This window comes from Corylus avellana, chromosome ca2, assembly GCF_901000735.1.
Source record: "Corylus avellana chromosome ca2, CavTom2PMs-1.0".
Taxonomy (NCBI): domain Eukaryota; kingdom Viridiplantae; phylum Streptophyta; class Magnoliopsida; order Fagales; family Betulaceae; genus Corylus; species Corylus avellana.
The window spans coordinates 17,415,641-17,433,546 of NC_081542.1; the positions used below are offsets into that span (position 1 = coordinate 17,415,641).

General features: G+C 35.2%; 2 protein-coding genes across 2 annotated transcripts; both read left to right on the plus strand.

The window, feature by feature from the left end:
* Positions 1-626: 626 nt before the first annotated feature.
* On the plus strand, positions 627-8,075 carry LOC132171585 (proline--tRNA ligase, cytoplasmic-like). Its single transcript, XM_059582945.1, has 13 exons — positions 627-785; positions 1,467-1,560; positions 1,731-1,816; positions 2,038-2,130; positions 2,447-2,563; positions 2,996-3,183; positions 3,821-3,887; positions 5,174-5,296; positions 5,408-5,560; positions 5,684-5,968; positions 6,117-6,335; positions 7,091-7,184; positions 7,755-8,075. Exons 2-13 carry the CDS (start codon positions 1,482-1,484, stop codon positions 7,817-7,819), a joined length of 1,569 nt encoding a protein of 522 aa, XP_059438928.1. The 5' UTR covers positions 627-785; positions 1,467-1,481; the 3' UTR covers positions 7,820-8,075.
* A 1,858-nt stretch (positions 8,076-9,933) lies between these two features.
* On the plus strand, positions 9,934-16,461 carry LOC132169194 (protein translocase subunit SECA1, chloroplastic-like). The gene is made up of 8 exons (XM_059580263.1): positions 9,934-10,541; positions 10,832-10,904; positions 11,305-11,511; positions 13,218-13,320; positions 13,448-13,628; positions 14,866-15,084; positions 15,963-16,076; positions 16,168-16,461. The coding sequence occupies exons 1-8, from the start codon at positions 10,140-10,142 to the stop codon at positions 16,459-16,461; spliced, it is 1,593 nt and encodes a 530-aa protein (XP_059436246.1). The 5' UTR covers positions 9,934-10,139.
* The last annotated feature ends 1,445 nt before the right edge of the window (positions 16,462-17,906 follow it).

The following is a 17,906-nucleotide window of genomic DNA, read 5'->3' on the forward strand; positions in this document are numbered from 1 at the left end:
TGATTTGGTGGTGATCAATCAAATCAAAGGCCATAACAAAAACCTAAACCTAACGCCATAACAAAAGATACGAATAATAAAAATAAGGTAAAGTTTATTTATCTTCCTCAAACTACCATTTCAAAGATAATTTACCAAACTATTAATTGCGAAAAATAAACCCTCCAAATTACTAAAACGAGGATAATGTACCCCTCAGTATTTGCAAAGTGATGAAATTACCCCTATACACATTTTTATAAGACAAAAATGCCTTTAAGATTTTGAAAAAAAACAAATTTAGTATTTTTGTTTTTATTTTAGTAAGGGTAATTTTGTCATTTTGTTAAAAGTGAGGGTACATTGTCATTGATTGATAACTTGGAGGGTAAATTGCCGCAATTAATAGTTTGGAGGGTAGATTATCATTGGGGTAGTAATTTGAGGGGGTTAAGTAGACTTTACCCATAAAAATAAAAACTGTTCAACTTTTTTTTTTTTTTTTTTTTAAAAAAAGAAAAAATTCTAAAAGAATATATTCGCATAAAACGCACCATGATTAAAATTTAAGGAAGGAATAAAAATAGCTTGCTTTGCCCTTTTTATAACCCGACCCGATTGATTTACTGGGCGAAGTGATTCCAATTTACGCTCCGTGGAAAGATAAGCCACCACTAGTAATATAGCGTTAGGACGAAGCCGGCGTCACTGGTCAACTCTCACTCTCTCTTTAGGGTTTTCTCTCTTTTGTTGATTTCTGGAGTGGAGAGAGAAAGGGAACGACTCCTGAAAGCCAAAGCGGATTGGTATGCAACATCCATCCATTTACTTACTTATCTGATTTTAGTTCTATGTGCTTGTTTAGGGTCGTAATTGGATCTTGTGGGCTTGTGGCGTATTGCTGTATGTTGTGTCTCTTCGTTGACCAACCTAACTAAGCCTTTCTTCAGAGATAGTATTCAGTTTTTAGAGTTGTGTTGATTCCATTACAGAAGAATGTCGACCTTTTTTTTGGGCCCTCAAAGATTAGAAGAACTACACATGCCCAGAAATCTTAGAACGCTGTTTTTCCTCTTCATTTTCTCGTGGTGCTTTAGGATTTCATTGATGGGTATTGCCTTACTTTTGAGAATGCAGGCTGATTTGAGACCAATTGCATAGAACCCGTCGTGTTATCCTTAGATCTTGATGTCGGTTACCACTTCTCCTCTACAGTTGCTACAATTTTCCTGCACTTTTTCTTAATTTTTCAGTATTTCTATCCGTTTCCATGAGAAAACCCAAATGGGTATTGAATTAAGAATCTATGTAATGGTTCGATGTCTTTTTTAATAAATAAGTCCGGTGGTCTATCTAAATTGACTGATTCTGGTGCGTGTGGTTTTCGTGGTGATATTCAAAACTACTGTATGTATCGTATTGGGTTTGGTCTCATATCCTTTGTTCTAGATAATTTTCGTTTAATTTTTACTGGGTATTTTGCTCAGGACTAGGTCGAGGATATGGCCAGTGGCGAGGGAAAAAAGTCAAAAGCTAATGCCAGTGGTGAGGGAAAAAAGTCAAAAGCTAATGCCAGCGGTGGTGAGTGTTTGTTCCCCATTGTAGTGTGGCTAGTTTGGCCTCATGCTATTTGTGTATCTGCAAATTTATTTATGTGTTCACATTCATGGTTATTTCTGACCGATTTGATTGTCTTTGTCTGACTGTTTGTTCACGTGTCTGCTTCTGATGCTGCGTAACTGAATTTCCAGGGGCCAAAAAGAAGGAGGTGAAGAGGGAGACTGGTTTGGGTCTAACCAATAGCAAGGACGAGAATTTTGGGGAATGGTATTCTGAGGTACAAACTAGATGCAGAATACAAGTCTGTTTCTTTACATAATAGATACAAGTCAGTTTCTTTACATAATAAATTGTGAGGTCACAATCCATATAGTTTCTATTGTTTTCAGTGAAATATATGATGTTCATTACTTATCAAACAAAAAAATATATATGATGTTCGTGGATTGAAAATTCTCTGGATCTTATTGTTAATTTTCTTTATATTGTTTGGTGTAGGTAGTTGTCAATGCAGAATTGATCGAGTACTATGATATTTCTGGCTGTTATATTCTTAGGCCATGGGCAATGTCAATCTGGGAGATCATGCAAGTGAGTTCAAATCCCTTTTTAAATTCTTTTTTCATTGTTCCTAGCTTGACATAGATGATGTTTGTGCTATGCTTTATTGAAATTTCCCCTGCAAGTGGTAGTTTCACTCATATAAATTTGAAGCCACCCCTGGTTATAGCTATAGGTTTGCAGAGCAATGGACCTTTTTTTAGTTTTGTTTTGTTTTTGTTTTTTTTTTTTGTGGAAATGAAAGTTATGGGCGTTCCTTTTGAAATCCTCTTTTTGTTTCTCTTCTTCTTCCTCTTTTTCTGATTTAGTCTGTATGATTTAATCTTACATCAATGTCAATGTGCAGGTATTCTTTGATGCTGAAATAAAGAAAATGAACATCCAGAACTGCTACTTCCCACTTTTTGTTTCTCCTGGCGTATTGCAGAAGGAGAAGGATCATGTTGAGGGTTTTGCTCCTGAGGTGAGATTCGAAATCTGTCCTTGGCAATCTTTTGGTGCGGTAGAAAAACTATACTTTGTTTTTTGCTATCTTGGGAAGGATACACTCATTTTATATTGTATGAAATATTGCTTTATATTCAAGCTTAATCTTTCTGAACTCATTGTGGGTTACAAGGTATTATTGCTGATCTAAGTACAGAACTACTTCGTTCATTGTTTGTTTCTTTTGGTGAAACTTTTTCTTAATATTGGGTTCTTCATCGGTACAAGAGTTCGTCTATCTTTTTCTTTTGTGTGTAAGAAGGGTATGTCTTAAATATATTAGATTGGTTGTTCTTGGTTGACAGAAATCTTTTATTACCTGTTATTTTGTATGTGCTTTTGTTTTCATGAGACAATTCATTTATTAAAAGGTAAGGGTCTAACCACATTGGATGTTGGGCTTGCTTAGGTTGCGTGGGTGACAAAATCTGGGGAGTCTGAGTTGGAAGTGCCTATTGCAATTCGCCCAACAAGTGAGACTGTCATGTATCCTTACTATTCCAAGTGGATAAGGGGACACAGAGACTTGCCTTTGAAACTCAATCAGTGGTGCAATGTTGTTCGATGGGAATTCAGCAATCCCACACCATTTATCAGGTAGTTTCTTCCCTAATTTGCTCATTTATATTTGTATTTTTAAATCTATTAACCATGTTAATGGCATGCAATGCCTCCTAAAATGGTGATGAGATGATGTGAAATTTTTGTCAGCTAGCTGATCAAATTTTAGACTGTAGAAGCTTAGGCAAGTCTTTGTGTTGGTATATGAACCTTTGTATTCATGCTGGCAACATTTTTTACTGTTCATTTGTTCTAGAAACCATTTACAATTTATTTCTTGGCATGGGAATTTTCATTTGAAGTCATTTATTCCCTTCATTTATGACATGGTGAAGCAGTTCATGGCAGTGGTTGATAGGTTTTGGATGATTTTGTTATGTTGCACCTCCCAAATTGTCAATCGATTTACACATGATCCTCAAAACTAGGCACTCTTTTTGCTAGGTGTCAAACATGTCTAATGACGTGCAGAATAACCCTCTTTCAAGTGTATGATTGCATTAAGAAGCTTTGTTGATTTATAGAGGACTATGCACTCTTTTTTGCTAATGTCAAACATATTTACTGAAGTGTGTGATAACCTTCTTTAAGGTTCGATGACAGTTATAAAAGGCCTTCTTGATTAATTAGAATTTTGTTTAGTAAAAGATTGCATGCGTTTTTTTGATTGTAGGAGTCGTGAGTTCCTTTGGCAGGAAGGGCATACTGCATTTGCAACAAAAGCAGAGGCAGATGCAGAGGTATGAAATTTTGTTTTATCCCTGAACTTTTGTCATAGAGATCTCTACATAGAAATTAATGGAGGTGGAAATGCAAGAGATTGGTGGGTAATTATTTTTTTTAAAAAAAATCTTGAATGTTCTTTCATCTCAAAGTATGCTGAAGTTCCTAATCTCTACATTCATTTAAAAGATTAAATGCCCATGGTCATTTCGTTAATATTAGAAGTGTCAATCCCCTTTCTGTTTAATTAGGGATTTCTTGAGAACCGGGTTTTCTTCATCTAACATCTTCTAATCTCATTGCAATCCGCTCTGCCTCTTGTTCTTGCATGTTTCTAGCCTACATTTGTTTTCTAAGAGTGCCTAGATGCAGTGTCATTCCTCTGCTTGGAGAATATAATGGTGCATGAGGGTATTCTATGCAATACTAGTTCACCAGTTGACCCAATCCGATCCCCGTGCCCAATTGCCCAAACTGCTTGTAGCTCCTTGCTTGGCTACAGATGATACACGAGGAATCTTTTTCATTTTATTCACAATTATGATACATTGGATTTTTTGTTAACTATTTATGTTAGAGTTGCTTACTTCATATTGAGATTCATTGCTTCCAACTCTTAGCTGTTGATCATGAACCATTTGGTGCAGCTATCTTTGCAATCGTGTTAAGTTGTTAACCATATATGGGAGCCGAAATTCTATATATCAAAAATTAAATAGATAAGAAGCTACAATAAACTAATGGATCTAGAAGTATTTCACAATATGAAGTCTTAATTTATCCTGAATAATGAAAATTGATGAGAAAACACGAAAGAAAAAAAAAATCAAATCATTTAAGATCCTTTTTTTCTTAAATAATATTAATTTTAGTCTTTTACTTGATTTCTGTGGTTTATGTGCCGATGTTAAAACAGAAACTTAAAATTGGTGTCTGGCACAAACTTTTCTGAAAATTTTAACGCAAGAAAGGTGGACTCATCTGTGACTTTTTGTGTTAGCATCATATTTTAGAACTGTAGATCTACTGTATTAACATAGTGACATACTTCTAACTTATTATCATCAATAAAATTATAAAATAAAAGCCTAGTTTGGGCAGGTATTATATGTTCCCAAAGTGTACTAAGGGGCGCCCTATGCACTTATCAAAAAAAAAAAAAAAAAATTATATGTTCCCAAACTCCAGTTTCAATATATTTCTTCTTTTCCCTTTAAAAAGATTATTTTGATATTTCGTGTCTATATTGGAACATGGGCACCTTAGTTTACAAATGTATTCTGTTCTTATGTTCTAATTTCAGGTTCTAGATATTTTGGAACTTTATAGACGTATTTATGAAGAATTCTTGGCTATCCCTGTTGTAAAGGGAAGGAAGAGCGAACATGAGAAATTTGCTGGTGGCTTATACACGACTAGTGTTGAGGTACCTAACAACTAAACATGCACATTTTAATCCATTCTCTGTCATATTTGACAAAGTTTACACTATTTGTGCTGAAACTTGTGTCTATATTTTCTGTGTACTATTTATCAGGCATTTATTCCAAACAATGGTCGTGGTATACAAGGTGCAACTTCACATTGTTTGGGTCAAAATTTTGCAAAAATGTTTGAGATAAACTTTGAAAATGAGAAGGGAGAGAAGGGTATGGTCTGGCAGAACTCATGGGCCTATAGCACTCGAACGGTAAGTTGGATGGGTGGGTCGGATATGAGTATTTTCATGTTAGGAAGTTTTTTTTTTTAATTTTTTTTATAGATATCTTCCTCCACACGTGGTCGCTTTTTTAATTTGACCAATTCTTTTCAGATTGGTGTGATGGTCATGGTCCATGGTGATGATAAAGGCTTGGTTCTGCCACCCAAAGTAGCATCTTACCAGGTTATTGTTATTCCTGTTCCATACAAAGATGCTGATACTAAGGGAATTTTTGATGCCTGTGCCGCTACCGTGGATACCTTGTCTAAGGCAGGTATTCGTGCTAAGGCAGATTTTAGAGACAACTACTCCCCTGGTTGGAAGTACTCGCACTGGGAAATGAAAGGTGTTCCTTTAAGGATTGAAATTGGGCCAAAAGACTTGGCAAATAGTCAGGTCAGCTATTCTGTCTTGATTTTTCTATTATTGTTACTCTCTTCCATCGGTTTATTATGTATCAGATTTTGTTGCATCTAGTGTCTTCTGTTTTCTATTACATAGGTGATCAACTGGAAGAAATTTTACATGCTGATTTTGTTCACAGGTACGTGCTGTTCGCCGTGACAACTCAGCAAAAATAGACATCCCTAGCGCCAAGTTGGTTGAGCAAGTACAAGAAATGCTGGATAATATTCAACAAAACTTGTTTGATATCGCTAAACAAAAACGAGATGCTTCTGTTGAGACTGTAAGAACTTGGGATGAATTTGTGGGAGCGCTCAGCCAAAGGAAATTGATCTTAGCTCCTTGGTGTGATGAGGAGGTATGATCTGTTTTTCAGCTTGTGCATTTGTGTACATAGCTCGATTTAGTGTACAGTTGTACATTATCACACAGTTTTTCATTAAATTTCATTTAGTCATTTTAATATTACACTTTTCTGGTGTTTAAATTGCCTTTTATGTTCAATTTCATTGTTCATTTATTAAAATAACAATATGAAATAGGCATGGTGTGGTGAAATCGTTTTCTACTTTATTGTACTGGTTTTCCCCTCTGATCATCTCTTCCTATAAATGCTCTTTCATTGTTGTGTTTTGGTTAACGTATAAATTAACTTTAATTGGTTCAGTGGAGATTTGCAGTCATGTAATACATGAAATGTATTTCTTTTAACTTTTTGATTTCAAATTGCTTTATGCCAACACTATGCAAATTTGGATAGTAAGTTATGTTTTATTTTGTGAATAGAGGCCTAGAGGGAATGACGTCTCAAGAGGTTGAAAACATTACTTCAACCTCCTTTGTATTTTTTTTTTATCATTTTTGTGCATTTTTATGAATTTGCTTGAAGATGTTTTATTTGTCAAATAACTCTTTAGGAGATGAGACCTTTTTTTCAAAACCCTTTACCACTGGATGGTTGCCTACAATTGTTTTTATTTTTCTAGTGTTCTTGATTTTCTTGATCTTTTATATTTTTCTTGATTGGCATCTCTCTCGTATACTTCATGTGTGGGTTGTGCCCCTTTGTGTTTTTATAAAATGCGATTACTCATTAAAAAAATAACTCTTTAGGAGGTGGAGAAAGATGTGAAAGCAAGGACAAAAGGTGAGATAGGAGCAGCTAAGAGTCTTTGTTCCCCATTTGACCAGCCAGAGCTCCCAGAAGGTACAACCTTTATGTTTCATGTCAGGGTTATTTCATTTATCGTTTTTTTTTTATTACTTTGAAGCATCAACTTTTGACTGTGTAACCTCTCTCCATTTTGCTCAAATTAAATATTGCTCCAAATTTGCCTGTTCTTGCCCCTGAAGATGATCAGAATTGAAAGGGGCGATAAAGGTCTTACTTAGAGTTTGAGAGTAGCATGTTTAAAGTTGCGTTAATGGTAAATTACATGAAGAAGAGTACTACTTTCACCCATTTTCTGATTTCTATCATTGTTGGACAAAATTGTGAATTTGTTGTGGTTAAGGTTGTCTCTGGTCAATTGTGCTGAATCAATGTGGGAATGATTGCAGCCACGACTAGAACTTAAATCAGTGTTTAACAAAAATGAGGAATGTTGATTTCAATCTCTCTCAAATATTCCTAGTGTAGTATTTGTGTAATGCCTCTGAGTCATCCATGTGTTATGAGCAATTTATTAGAATTATGATAGGATTGCATTCGGATCAACACATTTAATTGAATATCGCTGCATGGAGTTTTTATATTCTTTTTGATTCTTCTTCCCAGGTACTATATGCTTTGCTTCAGGAAAGCCTGCAAAAAAGTGGACCTACTGGGGCAGGAGTTACTAGATTATTGGGTTTTAGCACGATTTCTTTTGATGTTTCTCGATCTATTTAACAAGCCATGGAAGCAGCAATCCTGAGGAGCTAGTGAGGGACAATATTTTCCATACAGACATACACATAGACATATCCAATTTTTGTATTTTCTTAGTTAGTAGTCAATTTGATATTGGGTTTTGCTTGAAGAAGTGCGACAAAGCATTTTATTTGCTACAAGCAAGAGGCTAATATGTTTTTACATAATATGTTGCTTTGGATTGAATTAATATCTTTGAACTGTCTATCTCTTTAACTTCAAAGCCGGTTAGGGACATGAGGCAGTAATCTTTCTAACCCCAAGGGGTTGACCCAAGTGGTGAAGGCCTTGGTCTTGGAGGTTTGCTCTCTTCAAGGTCCAAGGTTCAACACCTCTGAGGTGTAAACAATCCCTTGGGGTCACAACCCTCGGTGAAAAGTCAGTGATTTGCTCAGTTCTATGTAGTGTAACTCTCGAGGGTGTGGTGCACGGGAGTCGGGACCGAGGTTTACTTTGCTAGGGTAGGTCAGAAGAGCCTTGCCTTGTAGAGGTTCCTCGATACAAAAAAAAAAAAAAAATGAAGCAGTAATCCTTCCCTTGAATGGTAATAAGGGGGTAAAAGGGTAGCCAAATAGGTTATATAAAAATAGTAGTAGTCTTATATGACTAAATGTGCGTATTATATAAGTTATACGATATTTTTTTTTTTTTGTCCAAAAAATTGTCGGAATAATATAAGAAGAAGTTGATTAAGAATTTCCACTTTTATGAAGTAAATAAAAATTTTGGCCCTTTTCTTTTCAAGACAGATGAAGTAGTACTAATAAAATGACTTGTAGATGAAAAGTGATACAGATCATGTATGGGACAATGTCTTCAGTTCCTTTTAGTCGCATGTATTTAAAAATGAGAATGAAAATTGTTAAGCTTGTTTTGAGGATGTTTTTGTTTTTGGTTTGAAAGGGTTACGAAATGTGGTTTATGTATTTTCAAGAGTTTTGTAGTTTGTTAATATATTTGTTTGAGAATAGAAAACCAAGACATAAATGAATATGACTGATGTTTTTCTTCTTGTAGTTAGAGATGGCAATTTGAATTAGCGTTTCAAGACATAAATATAAGATTATAGATCAATTTTAATTTGATTCAATTAATTAAATAGGTTAAACCCTCTAACCTTAATCCACTTATTTCATGTTCAATTCTTGTGAGATTTGCGGGTTGTGACAAAAAATTTCACCCTTAAATGTTGCATGTATGGTTTCAGTTGTGTTGAAATATGAGTATAAAATTATATATAGATCAATTTTAACTCAATATATTTAATTAAATAATCAAATTCTTAACTTTTACTTACTAATTTTTGATTAAATTTGTCTTGAATTTACAGACGGTATGAAAAATAGCCACCGTTATTCCTTGTCGCACAAATAGTATTTTCATTTTGTTGAGTTAAACGGCATGATCCGTATGAGAAATGCTACATATCTCAAATTTATTTTTCAAAAGTTAGTTCTTAAATAATGTGCTACCATTTCATGAGTTGGTCACACACATCCCAAAATAATAAGAGAAATGCTTGATTGCATTAAAAAGTTCATCTTTTGGCCATTTTAATCCTAAGTGGTATGACCCAATGGTGGTTGGGGGTGGTGGTTTCGGCCACCCCCTTGGCTCCATGGGGGTGGCTCGGCCACCCCCAGTACCGACTGAGGGTGGTTTCGGCCACCCCCTTGGAGCCAAGCCACCCCAATTTTTTTTTTTTTTTTTTTTTAAAAAAGAAGAAATACATTTTTTTTAATTAAAAAAAAAAATTTAAGTAGGTGTCACGTGGACTTCCGTTAAGTCAATTAACGGTCAACTGACAGATGACTAATTTGATCTATTATCAAAATCACATGAACCTCCTATGATATCAATCAAACCGTAGGAAAAAAAAAATAAAGCAACTAAATTCTATGGGGTATTTAGTATTTAACCCTTATTATAATATAAAATTATATTTAATTACAAATAATCTGCATCTTCGATCTTTGTGTCGTCTTTTCAACTAGCCCTATAAAGGGAGGTGCTCCTTAGTCCATCTGTACCTTATCCGCTCTTCTCTCTTTCGCATAGTTCTCTGGAGACTTGACAAACTGAAACGGAGCTCCTCTGTAGACTGTAATGATCAGAAACAGAGCATGAAAGAGAGTACCAGCAATTTCGAATTTAACAGGACCTTTCGCTACAATTTCTTTACTCGTTGTTTTAATAAATCCTTGTCTTAGGCTAAACCCACTCAGAACCATATCTTAGTTTTTGCTAAAAATGGCGTCACCACTCTGTCAATCACCTTTAGTGAAGCACTACCCCTCTGTTTCACCTTTCTCTTCCAAATTCCTTCATGCCCACAAAGATTACCGCCAAATCTCCTACGTGGGGTCCTCAAAATACCTTCAAATGTTTGATATAGGAGCGAAAACATCGAAAGTGGGAGGTAGTAGGACCAGGCGGATGCGTGCAATGGCTTCGTTGGGGGGGCTTTTAGGTGGGATATTTAAAGGGAATGACACTGGGGAGTCCACTAGGCAGCAGTACGCTTCAGTTGTGGGAGTCATCAATGGATTGGAAGCTGAGATGTCCGCATTGTCGGATTCGGAGCTGAGGGACAAGACTCCATTGTTGAAAGAGCGAGCCAAGCAGGGTGAATCTTTAGATTCCCTTTTACCTGTAAGTTTTTAGTAGTAAACCCCTATTCTTATTTGTTTCTGGGATAATATTGGCTTTTCTTGTGTTTTCAGAAGTTGTTTAGTTATTGAATATCAGAAATCGTAATTCAAGTGTAGTCTGTGTAGTCCCTCACCATCAATTTCTCAAAAGGTTAATTGTGTCTGAATGAAGGAATCACGGACTTTTGCTTGCATCAATTTTTTTTCTTTTCACAATTCTTTGTTTGCCCAATTATGGCTGATATCGTTGTTGCTTTCGATTATAACCAACCAAAAGCACGTACGTTGCAGGAAGCATTTGCTGTTGTCAGAGAGGCTTCAAAGCGGGTTCTAGGCCTTCGTCCTTTCGACGTCCAACTGATAGGTAAACTGTTTATGTATGATAGGTGAACAGCTGTTGTTATGACACTGGTGTGCTTACCTCATTTGAAACCATGGGTCAGTCACAAGCAAGTTGGAGCTTTGTTTACATCACTAGTGTGCCAAAAACTTACGTATATATGTTGATTTGCATGTTTCATAATATTTTCTTATGGTTCTTAGAGCTTTTCAATGCACATAAAACACGTTTTGCATTGTCTATGCAGAATAGCACCAATACATAATATTGATTTGCTTGCCTATCTAGAATTTCTGGGTTTGTTGTGTTCTTCACCTGGAGTCCGTGTTAGGGCTCAACACGTGTGTCTAACATCCCTAGGTTAAGTTTGTGTTTTTGTAGTCATAACTGGCCAATTTATGTTTAATAAGCTTTGTTCATGTAGGTGGCATGGTTCTTCATAAGGGAGAAATAGCTGAAATGAGGACTGGAGAAGGAAAGACCCTTGTTGCTATTTTACCAGCTTATCTAAATGCATTAACTGGAAAAGGAGTGCATGTTGTTACTGTCAATGATTATCTTGCTCGACGAGATTGTGAGTGGGTTGGTCAAGTTCCCCGTTTTCTTGGATTGAAGGTTGGCCTAATCCAACGTATGTCTCATTCTTTTATATTTGTTATACTCCATGTTTTGTATCCTTTAATATTTATTACAATTACTTATCAAAAAAAAAAAAATGTATTACAATTGCTTTGTATTTAGATGGATGGATACTTAGATGTAATCTTTCGGAGATTGATCATTTTAAAGCTTCTGTGTTTAATTGTTCAAGTGCTTTGTGCCTGACTCTTCCAGATTCTAAAAGTCTAATTTTGATTGGTTGTGTGTTTTACTAACATGGTAGTTAATAGTTCAAGAATTAGATCACCAAATTCTTTTGAAAACCATACCGGATCCAGTGAAGAACTCTCTCTCTCCACAAACTAATTCATTGCTAGAGTCACTTTCGATTTTTGGGTTTAGCAGCATGCTCCAATAATGGTTCAGACTAGCTAGTCACATATGCTCTTGATTTAGATCATGTATGAGCCACTTTGCCCTTGAAATTTGTTTCACTTGGTGGAAATTTGGGGACGGTTACTTAGTTGGCTGCTATGCAATTTTCATCAATATTAAGTGATGTATAGTTTGTGAAAGGAAAAAAAGGGAAGTTGTACATGTGTTTGCCACAGCATCCAGAGAGGAAGGGCAACTTAATGGTTTGATGGATAGACTTCGGATCGTGATTATGGCCTTGATTGATAATCTTGTGCTGGGCTATCTTTAAAAGTGATTCCTTCAGCTTACCAAAGGGGAGGAGGTGGATAGGTGCTTCAGAAGATACACTTGAAGGAAGTTAATCAATGTTCATCTGGCTGAATTCATAGTTTAGAAGAAACTTGATAACCACGTACTCTTGTTAGTTTTCATTAATCTTTGACTTAATCTATTTTGCCCCCAGTAAAACTTATTATTATTATTATTATTATTTTCTATTTCTATCAAGTCCTCCACAAAGTAGTTAAACTGCAGGTGGATCTTCCAAATGAAATGAGAAATTGGTATTCTACTCTTTGTCATTTTCCCTTTCTTTATTGTTCTTCTGCGCTAATCTTACCTCAATTAAGGGTTTGAACTCTTTCCTAACCCATTCTGCTTTTGTGTCTGTCAGAGCTTGTGTTCCCTTCCATGCCCTTTTGATCTTGTTTGTATTTAATATTGTTAACCAAAAATAGTCAGGAGTTGGGATTAACTTGACAATTGGCAACTAGATATATACCTACTTCTTACTTTATTTTATATCTTTCCTTCCTCTTAAAATTTATCTGGCTAACTTAATTTTATTTTCAAGCACCTCATATGAATGGAAAGTGTGAAATGCAACATGCTAATGAATTTATGAGTCTGGTTTAAAAATCAATTTTCTCTTGATTCTGTTATCTGCCTTTCTTCTTTTTCTCCATTTAATTGACATCAATGATTGATTGTATCTTTTGTATAAATCTATTTGTTTAGTTTTCATTCTTCTACTCTTTTCACTTATCAAAAAAATTTGTTTAGTCAATGACCTTTTACCGCTTAATTATATATTTTCTTTTTGTCTGTTAAAATACTTGTGGCTTTCAAGTTTTCATTCTGATTTACTTGTTGTCTGTTTCTTATTGATTTGGTTGAACTGTATTGATTTGCATTCTGCTGTTATCTTCTTATCTGGGGGGTTTGGTTTGTTTTTTAATAGTCACTGGGTATTGCTTCTACACATTGGCTTGTCAATTTAGCTTTTCAATATAATCTAACAACTGGCTGTATGTGTGGCAGAGAATATGACAAGTGAACAAAGAAGGGAAAATTACTTATGTGACATCACATATGTGACCAATAGTGAGCTTGGTTTTGATTTTTTGAGAGACAACCTTGCCACGGAAAGTAATTTTTGCTTTATGTGCTGTTTTATATGATTATTACTTCATTGCATGAATTGCAATCCATTCAAGAGCTTCCTGATTTCCATTTTTACCTTAGCTGAAGGAATTTTCTGACAATTTACAGAGTGTTGAGGAGCTTGTTTTGAGGAGTTTCAATTACTGTGTAATTGATGAGGTTGATTCCATCCTTATTGATGAAGCTAGAACTCCTCTCATCATATCTGGACCTGCAGAAAAACCTAGCGATCGGTATTATAAAGCTGCAAAGATAGCCGCAGCCTTTGAAAGGGATATACATTACACTGTAAGACTGTGAAGCACATTTTTTGACTGATAAAATTTATATGTTTGACAGGGATTCTTTCTGAACTTAACGAATTCCATTGGATCCATAAATAATACATTCGAATAATTTCTTGAATCCTTCAATATAAATTAATTCTATGCTGTTGCTGAATGGCCGGATTTGTATTACTAATTTTCTCCTTTTATTATTTTGCTTATTACACTGCAAAAGCTAATAGAATGGCCTACTTTTTTTTTTTTTTTTTTTTTTTTTTTTTTCTTTTTTTCCTTTTAGATTGATTTTGGCTGTGCAAAACGTAGTTTTATGGGGCATTATTATTATTTTTTATTGAATTTTATTTACATTGTTCAGTTTCATACAGTAACCAGTTCTTGGGTTGCTCGACTTCTTAAGAGGAACTGTGCCTTTTGACCGTCACAGATAGCTCTGTAATGCCTGTCCATGTTCCAAACATGCTGTTGAGTGTGTACATAATTTGATGTAGAACATGGACCTATGCAAGTATGCAACTGATATTGTTGGAAAATATGATGGATTGTGGGGATAAGACTTGTTTTTATCATAATACAGAAAAGGAATAAAATTGTAGTAAATAAAGTTTTCCTTTTGGGAAGAAATAAAAATGGCTGTTGTTGAAAGAAGTGTGTTTGAATAAGGATTTTAGTTATGCGAGGAAATGTGAAAAGGAAGTATTAGGAGGAGGATATTATTATATTTTGGAAAAGCATGTAGTTCTGATTTATGTATTAATAATATGTACCTATATAATTTGATTTGTCCTTAGAGTACTTTTGTCCTGGATTATAAGAATTTGCTACATCATCATTTCCATTCAGTCAACTCTGTCTAGTGTTCATTTTCATTAATGTAGCTCAATAAATTAATTACATCACCCATTTGTTGTTGATCCTGTGATGGTTCGCTATGAAATACTTTGAAAACAGATTGATTATTGGGCTCAACTGCTCTCAAAAGTAACACACGTAGAATAAATATATTGGTTCAGTTATCAGTGAAAGCAGTATTATTACACTTCTTAGGGTTTGGTCGCTATTGGTTGGGCCCAAACCTGTGGGCTTTGACTATAGCATTGCCCCTAGATCATTAGACATAAAAAATTGTTCCATTTATGAGGAAAACTTGTTCCATTCCTAGTAATCAGAAGTAGATTCATTGTGGATTAGCGTAGGATAATTTTTCAAAGTTCTTTTTCTTACTGAGGTTGTTGTTGCAGGTTGATGAGAAGCAGAAGACGGTTCTACTAATGGAACAGGGTTATGAGGATGCTGAAGCAATTCTGGATGTAAAGGATTTATATGATCCTCGAGAACAGTGGGCATCATTTGTTCTGAATGCAATAAAAGCGAAAGAATTATTTCTTAGAGATGTGAACTATATTATCCGTGGCAAGGAAGTTCTAATTGTGGATGAGTTTACTGGTCGAGTCATGCAGGTGAATCTTCATCTAGGATCTGTATCTCACAAGAAAATTTTAGCATGAGGAAATTTTTTGGCGAGCTGTATGATTTGTATATTGTTGAGTGCATTAGTTCCTTTCATTTACCCATTTACCAGAGAAAAGGAAACAACTTTCAACTGGAAGTTATGTTGCCCTTTCTGAAAAAAACTGAATTTTAACATCAAGTTTGATTCCCTAACTTATTCAGACAAATAAACACACAACTTCTCAGGGAAAGTAGTAATCTCTCTGTAACCCAATGTGGCAGATTATAGGAATATGAATATGAAGCTACAAAGCCCTCAGCAGACACAGCATAGATTGGCTTATTTTTGTCAGAATAATAAGGGCTAAGCAGTTGTTTCCGCAAATTCCTAAAACTTTCTATGTCTACATGTTTAACATCATTTTTTCCCAATCTTAGCAAAAGCTTATTCATGCAATAAAGCTAACCCTTAATCATGAATTGGTCCTTCCTGCAGAGGATCACTTATTCATATCCTTCTATTGTAATTCTGAATTTGTAATAGCTGTTGACCTATGTATAATTGGAAATAACACTATTTTCCCTTTTGTTTTACTGACGAAATTTGCCAGATTTAGGTTAAAGAGTTTAACAAATTTCTGTACTCAGAATTCAGTGTATATATAAGGTTCACTTGATTGTGTGTGTGGGTAGCAGTAGTCCTCAAACACAGCATGTGGCAGTCGCTTAATGAATTTCTTCAACTTATAGTATTCTGCTGTCACTATAATTTCCATGACCAGGATTACATGCACAGAATCTCTAGGATATGAAAAACAAGGGTAAAAAGGAAGCTGTTGATCTCTCAAGGCACACCATAATGTCTATTACTTGTCTTTTCTGTTAGGGGAGGCGGTGGAGTGATGGGCTTCACCAGGCAGTTGAAGCAAAAGAAGGTTTACCCATACAAAATGAGACTGTAACTCTGGCATCAATTAGCTACCAGAACTTCTTTCTCCAGGTTGGAGCTTCTTAGTCTCAGTATTAGCTTAAGCCTGTGGCAATTTATTCTCTCTGATTTCCTAATGCCTTTTTCCTTGCATTGTTGGCAGTTCCCTAAACTTTGTGGAATGACTGGCACTGCAGCAACTGAAAGTACTGAATTTGAGAGCATATACAAGCTGAAAGTTACAATTGTACCTACAAACAAGCCTATGATAAGAAAGGTATCTTCCAGCAAGCCATCTCTAAAGTTTTTGATGAAATGTAAAATAGGAGAAAATAGCGGAAGCGGAGAGAAAGAGGTTTACAAAGAAATTTGGGGTGGTTTAGTGTTAGACGCCTACGTCCACCACTATGAATTGCCCCAAGGGCTACACTGTGCTCGTATTCACTTGATTTGTTAACAATACAAATAGTTTCTATTTATAGGGAAAATGGGGTTAGGGGGAGATAATACAAGGTAAGGGATTTGATTACAATCACACATGAACAAGAAATAATCTAATAAGGAAAATATAAATCCAATAAAGAAATCCTATGTTTGAACATCCCTCCTCAACCTCAAGGTGGAAGCTTGAGTTTGGAAATAAAAGGAATTGTTTTTTTAAGCCAAAAACAATGGCATAAGTTAAGCTACCGATCGAGACAGCAACACCAACAAAGACAACACTACACAACGTTTTTTGACTTGGGAGAACATCGTGACAGTGGTTGGTTTCAATCTAGAGAAAAAAAAAAAAAAGAAAAAAGTGCGGCACTTTTGCTCTCCTTATGACCAAAGGAAGAGAAGATGAGCTATCGAAGGACTGAAACAAAGAGAGAACGAAAAACAAAAATTGCCCTTTAGTGATCAATTCTAGTCTTTGATACCATGGAAAGTTTGCATTGAAATGTAAAATGAGAGAAAATAGCAGAAGTGAAGAGAAAATGAACATAAAGGAATTTGGGGTGGTCCGGTGTTACACGCCTACGACCACCGCTAGGAATTTTCCTAAGGGCTACATTGTGCTCTTATTCACTTAATATCTTTACAATTCAAATGACTCCTATTTTTAGGGGAAATGGGGTGGGTGGAGAGAATACAAATAAGACTAGGATTTGATTACATAAACACATAATTGAGAAATAATCTAATAAGGAAAAGATAAACCCAATATAGAAATCCTATATCCTAACTAAGGTTGGCAATTTTTGACACAACTTGCAAACCCAATACGAACCCAACACAAAATTAGCGGATTAGGATTGAGGGGTAAGACCCGTTTAATTAAATGGGTCAGGTTATGGTTGACTTATATAGTTTTATATCCACGACTCGACTCGATATACAACACTAGAGCTGGCAACTTTTAATACGACCTAGGAACCCGATACGAACCAAACAGGAAATTAGCAGTTATAGTTAAGGGGTTTGACCCATTTAGTTAAATAGGTTGGATTAGAGTTGACCTATATAGTCTTGTATTCACTTTTCGACAAGGCCCGAATCCGATATGCGAATACAAATTGCCACCCCTAATTCTAACACCATCCATGTGTAACATATCTGCAGTACTGGTGGTTATTATCATTGCAACGCTGATTGCGTAACCTAATTACCTGAATGTGGAGTGTGTAAAACAAAGAAGAATTTATTATTAGATTTTTTTTTTTAATGTAAATGATTAAATAAATAGATTTCCCTAGGAGGAGGGGGAATTTACTTTTTCTTAGTTTTCATTTTAAATTATTTAAATCTAGAAACCTTTTTTAAGCCTATATATGTGAGTTCCATTGATGGTATGGAACTTATTTAAATATTTGAAGTCTGCCAATTTCCTTAAAATCTCTTTAATTTATTTCAGGATGA

What these genes read in the sequence shown, in the direction of transcription:
- LOC132171585 (XM_059582945.1), top strand. Translation starts at nt 1,482, where the DNA reads ATGGCCAGTGGCGAGGGAAAAAAGTCAAAAGCTAATGCCAGTGGTGAG. An exon ending in AAAAGCTAATGCCAGCGGTG is followed by an intron (nt 1,561 to 1,730) that starts GTGAGTGTTTGT and finishes CTGAATTTCCAG; the next exon opens with GGGCCAAAAAGAAGGAGGTG. An exon ending in CCAGCCAGAGCTCCCAGAAG is followed by an intron (nt 7,185 to 7,754) that starts GTACAACCTTTA and finishes TCTTCTTCCCAG; the next exon opens with GTACTATATGCTTTGCTTCA.
- LOC132169194 (XM_059580263.1), top strand. Translation starts at nt 10,140, where the DNA reads ATGGCGTCACCACTCTGTCAATCACCTTTAGTGAAGCACTACCCCTCT. An exon ending in GAAGGTTGGCCTAATCCAAC is followed by an intron (nt 11,512 to 13,217) that starts GTATGTCTCATT and finishes TATGTGTGGCAG; the next exon opens with AGAATATGACAAGTGAACAA. An exon ending in ACCAGAACTTCTTTCTCCAG is followed by an intron (nt 16,077 to 16,167) that starts GTTGGAGCTTCT and finishes CATTGTTGGCAG; the next exon opens with TTCCCTAAACTTTGTGGAAT.